Source organism: Benincasa hispida, chromosome 9 (genome assembly GCF_027475165.1).
Source record: "Benincasa hispida cultivar pf3 chromosome 9, pf3_genome.v1.1, whole genome shotgun sequence".
Taxonomy (NCBI): domain Eukaryota; kingdom Viridiplantae; phylum Streptophyta; class Magnoliopsida; order Cucurbitales; family Cucurbitaceae; genus Benincasa; species Benincasa hispida.
In genome coordinates, this window is record NC_143486.1 from 92,005,793 (window position 1) to 92,015,389 (window position 9,597).

Genomic DNA, 9,597 nt, shown 5'->3' on the forward strand with positions numbered 1-9,597 from the left:
CTGACATTCCTCAATAGGTTGACTGTTCCATCTTCAAGTTTCAGTGAGACTAAGCCAATCCCAACCACTGGACATGAGTTATTATTACCATGTAGACAGATCCTCCATCCAACTCTCTATAGATACTAAACCAGTCTTTATGGAGTGTCATGTGGAAAGAACACCTTGAATCAAGAACCCAATCTAGGTTCTTATTATCTTCTTCTTCTGCCTTCTAATTAGAGGTAGCTAAAGCATCTAAATAGAAGTAAGAGTCCTCGCAAACTGAGGCTTCACCTGACTAATTAGGTTGGACTTTCTGTTGAGGTTGTGGTTGCTTGTTTTTCTGCTCATTCTTCCATTTCATAGTTCTGCAATCCTTGATTAGATGTCCAAGTTTTTTGCAAAATTTACATCTAACCTTGAATTTTTCTTTCCCCTCTTCAGTTGAGCTTTGTTTTCCTTTTTCCTTATTGTTATGCTTTGACTTATCCTTGACAAATAAGCCCTCTGTACTAGGCTTGTCTTTCTTGCTAGTTATGAGCTCCATTTCTTTGATTTTGAGAGTAGGAATGATAATATCAGTAGTTAGGGAATCTCTCCCATATTTTAGGACAGTCTTCACATCTTTGTAAGAATCCGACAATGAGTTGAGAAGCACAAAGGCTTCATTATCTACCCCAATCTCTTCTCCTTGAGTCTTGAATTCAGTAGTCATCCTCTTGAAATCATCTAGATTCTCTGTCAAGGATTTAGAAGCACTTATTTTGAAGGTAAAGAACCTTTCCCTTAGGAAAAGTTGGTTGGGCAGATTTTTAGTCTCATATAGCTCATTCAACTTGCTCCACATCTTAAAAGTTGTCTCTTGGTCGATCACTTGTCTTAGGACACTGTCAGACAAGTTTAAAACCAATGTTCTATGAACAATTAGCTCCATGTTCTCTTTTTCTTCTTTAGTTGTAGTGATTGGCAGCTTGTCTGAATCCTCTAGGGCCTTATGTGCCCTTTATTGTCCCAAGATAGCCTTGATCTTGGCTTTCCACAAACCAAAATTGCCTTTCCCATCGAATTTTTCAATGTCATACCTTGCTACTGTCATATTTGATTCAAATTCTAACTAAATAGCTCCAAGATTTTGCTTCTTTAGAATCTTGACTAATCTTGAAGCTTTCTTGCAGGCTCTGATACCACTTGTTGGGTTTGAAATGAATATAATGGGCTGATAACACACTGCATTATTGATCTTTTGGGCTTAATGAAACCCAGGCCCTATTCTTAATACCGGATACCACCTTTGTTCAAAACACAAACAAAAATCAGTATGCTAAAAGCACAATCGTGTGATGAGAAATCTCCACCCTACACCTTGATGGCTGTGATTAGAGATATGCACTTCTGTTGTTTGTAGAACTCAAATGACTATTCCTATCTTTTCTTTGATGCAGAGAAAATGGAGAGAAAAGAAGGAGAGAACCTGAGGGAAATGCTGTCGAAAATCGCCTGGAAGATGAGGCTGCTATCGTCTAGTCAATTGGAGGTAAAGCAAGAAGTCGTCTAGACGATAAGGGAAGAGTCGTCTGGACGATGAAAGCTTTACTGAAGATCGTCTAGATGATGGGGTTCGAAGTCGACGATGGTCTACGCGATAGAGGTGCTGAGGTAAACGATCGATGGCTAACCGCTACACGATCGATGGCTAAATGGTAAACAATAGAACAAAGAAGATCAGAGAAGAAGATGAATACAATGATTTATGTGGTTCGACCAATGATAGCCTACGTCCACGGAGAAGTTGATGGGAGTTTTATTAGGGGAGTTACAAGATTGATACAAGATAAATTGTAAACCTTTCTTGAACACTCTATATTTTCTACTCTCTTACCTTTAGATGTAGTTACAAAATGTATATAAAGGTAGCTTGAATGTAACTGATTTGTAACAATCTTGAAGTTATTTTCACCTTTCTGTAATAACAATTTATCAATAGTCTTAAAATGTAGAAACCAAATGGATAAGAATTTAATAATATTTAGGCTACATAAACAATGCATAGGCACATGTAGCTTCTTCAACTTTGAATTAGCTATATTATTTCATTATTTTTTTCATTTTAAAATATAAATCGACCAGTTGGCGTTAACTGTTTAATTAATCACGATGTAACATATCATATATAACCTCCCGTAATTCCCCAACCTCATTTCCCAATTTCATTGTGAGAAGGAAAAAAAAAAAAAGAAAAAAAGGGAAAAGTTAATGGGTTCGAATGAGATTGAGTTCAGAGAAAATTATCTGATACTGAAGGCGAAAGATGCAAAAGTGAGAGATGTGTTTTTGTTCTTACTTCCTTCAGGTTCCAGGAAGATCAAAAACGTGATATATTGTCCCGACGATCAAATTGGGTTTTACACAAATTTCAAAGCTCGATGGACAATTTCTGTCTCCATTTTGGCGCAGAAATTCCTTCTCACCCTCGCCACTCTGCTCACTTTGTTAGCCGCATTTTGGTCAATTATTCAACGCTTTTTCTACAAGTATATACTGCTGGCTGAATTTTGGGTTGCGCCGCAGACTATTAATTTCATGGATTTGAAGCCCAAAGTGAGATGTAGAGACTGGAAAATTTTGGATCCCAACGACAACGCGGACATGAATTTAGAGGAGCGTGATTTCAGATATTATAGTAACTTAACCATTATGGCTTCCAAATTAGCTTATCAAGATTATTCTCAATACCCCTCCGTCGTCGAGTCCGTAGTCAACGACTGCTGGCAGGTAAAAAAACAAAGCAACTTTTACATACTCCCCCTTTCATCCATTCATATAATTAATTAGAAGCAAAATATTAGGTGAAGTCCATCTCCATCTCTATACAATCCAAGCTTCTATTTAATAAAAATATTATCATGTGATAATTCTTTTAAATAGTTTATTATTATTATTATTATTATTATAAATAAAGAGAACAGATAAAGTATATAGGTGCAGTTTTGATTGCACCTAATTATTATTCTTAAATAAATTATTTTTCAATTATAGACATTATAGATGTCTCAACCTAATTAAAATGTCTAGTTGTATCTCAGGATCCCTCTTTCCCTTCGATTTTTTTCTAAAGAAAATATTCTATCAACTTTTATTTTTAACTTTCAATTTTACCAATTAATTTAAACCTTCAAAGTTTTGGGTTGAGTTATTAAGTTAGAAATTTGCATAGGAATGTAGAGTTGATTATTATGAAATCTAAGAATTTGTTTGTCGGGTCATATAGTAAGGTTTTTTTAAAAAAAAATTTAATGTATTAAGGTGGTGGGTGGGTTAAACTCTGTTTTTAATATAAATTTTGGAAGAAAAAATTTACAAATTCTCATGTGGCTTTTGTTCAAAGAATTATATATAAACACTCATGGATCTAGTATGAAAAAAACCATGAAATTTTAGAGAGAGACAGCCAACCTTAATGTTAAATTATTGTTGGAATTTGTGAATTTTAGATAGTTTTATTAATTATCGATTTTTATAATAATCATTTACTTCTATTTTTTTGTCACGCTTTTTCTGATTGAAACTGAGATGAGTTTAGAAAAAGTCAATTCTAATATTAAATTATGGTTGGAATTTATGAGTTTTAGATAAATTTATTAATTGTCGATTTTTGTAATAATCATTCACCTTGATTTTGTGTCACGCATTATTCTCATTGAAACGGATGAATTTATAGAAATTTTTCTCTCCTTTTTTTCCTTTTTTTTTTCTTTTCATTAGTGAATAATGTGCATGCAAATAAACTTTGCAGTATTCATAAACTTCAGATAATTGGTTATTTATTATTAAGTTTTTAGGGGAAAAAAACATATCAAACAGTGTGAATGTTGAGAAATAACTGTGGATAATGATCAATGATGTTTTTCTTTCAAATGCAGATGAATTTAATTGATTGCTTCAATTTCTGGAATGGTAAGCCTTTTTTTGTTGGACTTCTAATTTTCAAATAAAATATAAAGAAAGACTTTGGACTTCTCTTTTTCAAATAAATAAAGACTCCGGACTTCTATTTTTTTTTCAAATAAATGAAGACTTTGACTATAATTAAAGGCCGTAAGCACAAAAGATTTGGCTTTTAATGTTTAATGGTCTCGTGATCATCATAGGTCGTTTTATTAAAAAAAAAAAAATTAAATATATAAACGCACCTTGTTGGTTTTCGTAAAAAATTATATTTATATTATAATTTGGAAAAAAAAAACTTAGGTACAATCCTTTTCGATTCGAATTTCTAACTTCTTATTTTAAAATATATATCTTTAACTAAAATTTCATTAAAATCTATTTCTAATTAAAATTAAGTTTATAACAACCTTTTTATTTCTAATTTTTTTCTTTATCATCTTTTTTATTATTATTTTAAAAAACCAAGTTTTAAAAATTAAAATAGATAATTTTTAAAAAAATTATTTTTATTTTTGAATTTGACTCACGTCTTCTACTTTAAAAAAATTGTAAACCATCCTGAGAATTTAAATAAAAAGAAGCATTATTTTTAGAAATAAATAATAAATAAAATAAAATAATTATCAAATAGGACCAATTTTTTTTCAAGAGATATTGTTTTTCATGGACAATTTGTTGTGCAAATCAGTCATCATTTAATAAAAAATAATTCGCCAACTCGTTAACTAACCAACTTGGCTTTAATTTGTCTCTTTTGACGGCTTGCTTCAAATATTAAATTCAACTAAACTCGATAATCTAAAACGTCTTGAATCAAAATAAATAAATATAAATTTTAAAACTTAAAGACAATATTTATTTATTTTTGTATTAGCACCCCTCTTCTTGCCAAACAATTAATCATCTCTACGTTTTCAACCCCTATAATGAAAACAAAAATGGTGAAACCTCAAAACTAATTAACAATTATTTCCGGAAATAGATTTATATTTCTGTTTTCTCTTTTGAATCTAAAACTTCTCGAATAAAAACAAAATAAAAATTAAATTTCGAAACAATTATTTACAACATTTAGTAATTTTCTTTTCTTAGAATAAATAAATAAACTTATTTTTCAGACTTCCAAGACAAAGCTACAACTCATGCATTTATGTTCGAAAACACATCCAAAGATCCAAAAGTAACAGTGGTGGCATTTAGAGGGACCTCCGTACTTGAGCCTAGCGATTGGACGGTCGATTTCAACTTCTCTTGGTCCAAACTAGAAGGCGTTGGCAACATCCACGCTGGCTTCATGCAAGCCCTTGGCTTCCAAGACCTTGCTGGGTGGCCCAAAGACCTCCTCCAACCCAAACACCAATACGCATATTACACCCTTCGCCAAAAGCTTAAAGACATTGCTAAAGCCAATGACAATGCAGAATTCATAATCACTGGCCACAGTTTGGGCGGCGCCCTTGCCACCCTTTTTGTCACTTTGCTAGCCCATCACAATGAAACAACCATTCTTCACAAGATTCGAGCTGTTTATACTTATGGCCAACCAAGAGTTGGGAATCAAGAGTTTGCACAGTTTATGGTAGACACTGTCGAAAGATATGGTTTTAAATACTACAGATATGTTTACTCTTTTGACTTGGTTCCTAGAGTGCCTTTTGACTCTGTTGTTTTCAAATACAAACACTTTGGTGGATGCGTATACTTTGACTGCTTCTACCATGGCAAGGTAACATTCACTTATCCATATCTATAACTCTTTCTCCATTATTTGGTTAATCCCGGTTAGTCAGTCTGTACAATGTGACTCTCTATTAGAGTTAATAGATTTAAGATAGTATTAGGAGCAGATGATTTATAATGGTAGAAGTCTAGAAGACTCAACAAGTAGAGATCCATTTTAATTGGGGAGAAAATAACGTCACAGGACTTGAATACAGAATCTTCTTGATCACACTATTCTGATACCATCTTAAATCGTCAATTGACCAAAAAATTTAAGCTAATGGCCGAAAACAAATTTAATATCATATCATTTAACAATATCACTAAATGTGATAATAATATGCCAATATTACTAATATTTAGATTGTGAGTCTCTTTGAATAATTTTTTCTCTTAGATTATTTTCAAAGAGTAAATAATTTTTGGGGTGTTTTATGCAGTTTTTAAAGGAGCAGCCAAACACAAACTACTTCTCTCCAATTTGGTTGATACCCAAGTACTTAAGTGCATGTTGGGAGTTTATAAGAAGTTTAATAATAACTCCAATTGTGAAAGGTAGGGATTACTTCGAGGGTTTTTTTACAATACTGGAAAGGACACTTGGATTACTTATTCCAGGAATATCAGCCCATGTATGTTCAAATTATGTTAACGTGACTCGTTTGGGGAATATTCAGTTGCCATCTGACTACGAGGAGACCTTACAGCTTGCTCACTATATCGATGCCAACTACTAGAAATTAAAGTATCGAAAAAAAAAAAAATTATAAGGGTATGTTTCAATTAATTTTCTCCAAGTACTTTACACAACTCTTTTTTCTTTATTAATATTTGTGGTAAGTTGTCTGTTTGTTTGTTGCTCTTAGTTTTTTAAGATTTTGGTTTGTTAAAGTTTGGAATTAGGATGATCTTTTTAATTCCAATTAAATGTTATGGGTGGCATAAAATATTGGATTTGCAGTCTACTGTAATTCTCCTTTTGGGTTGCATATAATGTATGAGTTTGTGCAATCTTTTTTCAGTACAACTGATAAAGGATTGAACTTTCGATCTCTTAGATTTGGAGTACATACTAATATTATCGAATTAAGCTCACTTTGACAATACCTCTTGGATCGGAGTTTGTGCAGTCTAAAGCCTATTATATATATGTAGTTTGAGAACTTAGCTTAACTCATGGTTAATTTTGGAATAAATAAACACAACATCAATAATAATCCATTTTTTAAGACATGTTGAGAGTAATTATTAAATTGTTAAAATCACTTTTGTAATTTTTTAAGATTATTATGAAACATATTTTTAATCATTCAAAATTTGATGAAATAAAAATTATATTTAAAAAGTATAAATTTTAATATTAAATTAATTTCAATGGATTAAAAGTAGTGTTGTGAATACTTTCATAGTCAAGTTTGGTTCTAATTAATCAATTATTGTAAAAAACCATTTGCTTCTTCTTTGGTAAAGAAATAAATAAAAAAGAAGAGTAAAAAATAGAAATTGGAAAAAGAAAAAGAGGAAAAAAGATAGAAAAGAATGGAAAATGGCAAGAAGGAAAATATATATAATGTGAAGGGGTAGGATTGTCTTTCCACTAATTCCAGAAAAAGTAAAATAAAATGAAAAAAAATTGCACAACCGAGACACGTGGGTGGTTATGTATTAGTGGTTGGGTTTTACTCGTGGAGCTTGCGTAAGACTTATGATTGATGACTCCATCTCACAAATGTATGTCGTAGCCTTAACGTGAAGACCATTTCTATTGTGATCTTCACTTTTTTTTTTCAAGAAATTCTAACTCTAACGTGATGGTCATCTCAATCGCAATCTTTATTGTTCTAAAAAAAGCATTATAACAAGAACAAGTTTCCATGACTCTAAAAATTTGTCATTAAAAAGTTGACTTTTTATGTCAACTAAACCATTACATTGACATTAAAAATATGTTACAAAAACATCAATAATGACATATTTATAGTGTCAATAATGCCTTAGTGGTGACACATTCTAAACGTTATTAAATTACATATACTAACACTTATTTATAGTCATTGAAGTTCGATTGATGACAGTATACCATTGTCATATAAATATATCTTATGATATTTGTGAAATATCAATAAAATGCTTATAAGATGGATAATTATTTGTTTCATACCTCTCGTTACACCTATATTACTCCAATTTTAACACAAAATATATACACAAATATAAATATGAACTTTCATATATAACGATAAATTGTGTAATGTTAATACAAGGAAACTATATACAACGAAACTAGTAACAAAACTTTGGTAAAATTATTTACTACAAATACAATAATTACAAGTGTTGACACTATCACAAAATAATAATAATAATAATAATAAATAATAATACATATGTAAATAACTTGTTTGGTGGGACGTATCTTCGCTTCAATAAGCTTGTGTGAAGGCTTGGTAAAAAAACATTCATTTTAGAATTCAACTCAACACATTAATGTTAACAATAATAATATACATATGTTATATATACCTTCTTAATATTCACAATCTCTCTTATCATACACTCACTACATTTACACTCAAAACCATACTTTAATCATATAAATAAGTTTCAAATGAAACTTTAAATAAAAACAATACTTAGAGTCACAAATAACCACATAAATAGGCTCAAATTACATTGTAAGCTTCAAATCAAACTTTAATAACATAAATAACCTCCAGATTTAACTCATTCTTCAAAAATCATATAAAGGATATAACAACTCAACATAAACCAAATTATAATAACAATAAACATCAATCTTGCTCAAAATATTAATATCAAATTTTCTTTAAAAAAAAATAGAATACTCTCACGTGGGTCTATTAGAAAGAATATGGTTAAACAATATATATTGTATCAAAATTAAATTTCTTCTTTAATATAAAAAAACATCTTCCTAGAACTCAAACACATTAATCCAAATAAGAGAACAAGAGTAAGCATGAATCTTGAAACATGCCACATAGCTAAAGCATAAGATTCAGAATACATAGTACAAAATATTCTAGAACCAATATAGTACATAAAAACTCATAGTCCTCATAGATTAAATTCCTCCCTATATTTTAGAAAAAAAAAAAAATAGTAAGAAACTTTAATGAAAAAAATATTAAATTCACCTCAAAGCAATGAAATGCACCCAAAATCAATGAAATCCTCAAACATCTTGAAGGAAAAATAAGAGGACAAAAATGTAAGCTTCAAACAAAAAATTGTGACTTCATAACCATCACCCATTTATTTCTCTGGTCAAACAATTCAATAATCATCTTTTCGACTTTCCATATGTAAAACAAAAGAAGGAACAAGAAAGGACGCTACAAAGATAGGAAGAAAATATAACCACCAAAATATATACCATCGATTCAAGAAGAGAAAACTGAAGATATGGTGTCAATCTTCCTGTCAACGGCTAGATGTGAAGGTGATGAGAAGGGGGACGAAGAGGAGATATCGGAAGGAAGTGATGCCGAGATGGACGTCCGAGGGAACGACTTTGGGACAGAGGAAAATCGAAGTTAGAGTTTAAGGAAATTAAAGAGAGAAAAGAAAGAGGGAAAGAAAGGGTTTTTTTGTATGGATGACCTCATTTGGGAGGCTCAAGAGTCACCGGTAGAGAAAGTAATGGAAAATTATCTTTTGCTTATGTCATATTTTTGTTATTTCAATCCGTCTAGAGTTATTGTTTGAGTAAGATAATGGTTTTGCTAGTATGATATTGTTTGTTTTTGGTTTCAAACCAAAAGGCCTCATACCAATGGACATAGTTATTCTCACTTATATACCCATGATTTTTCTCTTATTTAACCAATGTGGGACTTTGGTCGCATTCCCAATAATATCAAATTGGACCAACTTAATTTCATTCAATCCAATGGCCATGATGAAAACAATTTCATCGAAATC

General features: G+C 31.0%; 1 protein-coding gene across 1 annotated transcript; it reads left to right on the plus strand.

Annotated features, from left to right (window-relative positions):
• The first annotated feature begins 2,121 nt into the window (after positions 1–2,121).
• Positions 2,122–6,617, plus strand: LOC120084957 (triacylglycerol lipase OBL1-like). The gene is made up of 4 exons (XM_039040766.2): positions 2,122–2,754; positions 3,903–3,936; positions 5,049–5,656; positions 6,093–6,617. Exons 1-4 carry the CDS (start codon positions 2,236–2,238, stop codon positions 6,387–6,389), a joined length of 1,458 nt encoding a protein of 485 aa, XP_038896694.1. The 5' UTR covers positions 2,122–2,235; the 3' UTR covers positions 6,390–6,617.
• Positions 6,618–9,597: the final 2,980 nt, after the last annotated feature.

What these genes read in the sequence shown, in the direction of transcription:
- LOC120084957 (XM_039040766.2), top strand. Translation starts at nt 2,236, where the DNA reads ATGGGTTCGAATGAGATTGAGTTCAGAGAAAATTATCTGATACTGAAG. An exon ending in TAGTCAACGACTGCTGGCAG is followed by an intron (nt 2,755 to 3,902) that starts GTAAAAAAACAA and finishes TTTCAAATGCAG; the next exon opens with ATGAATTTAATTGATTGCTT. An exon ending in ACTGCTTCTACCATGGCAAG is followed by an intron (nt 5,657 to 6,092) that starts GTAACATTCACT and finishes TGTTTTATGCAG; the next exon opens with TTTTTAAAGGAGCAGCCAAA.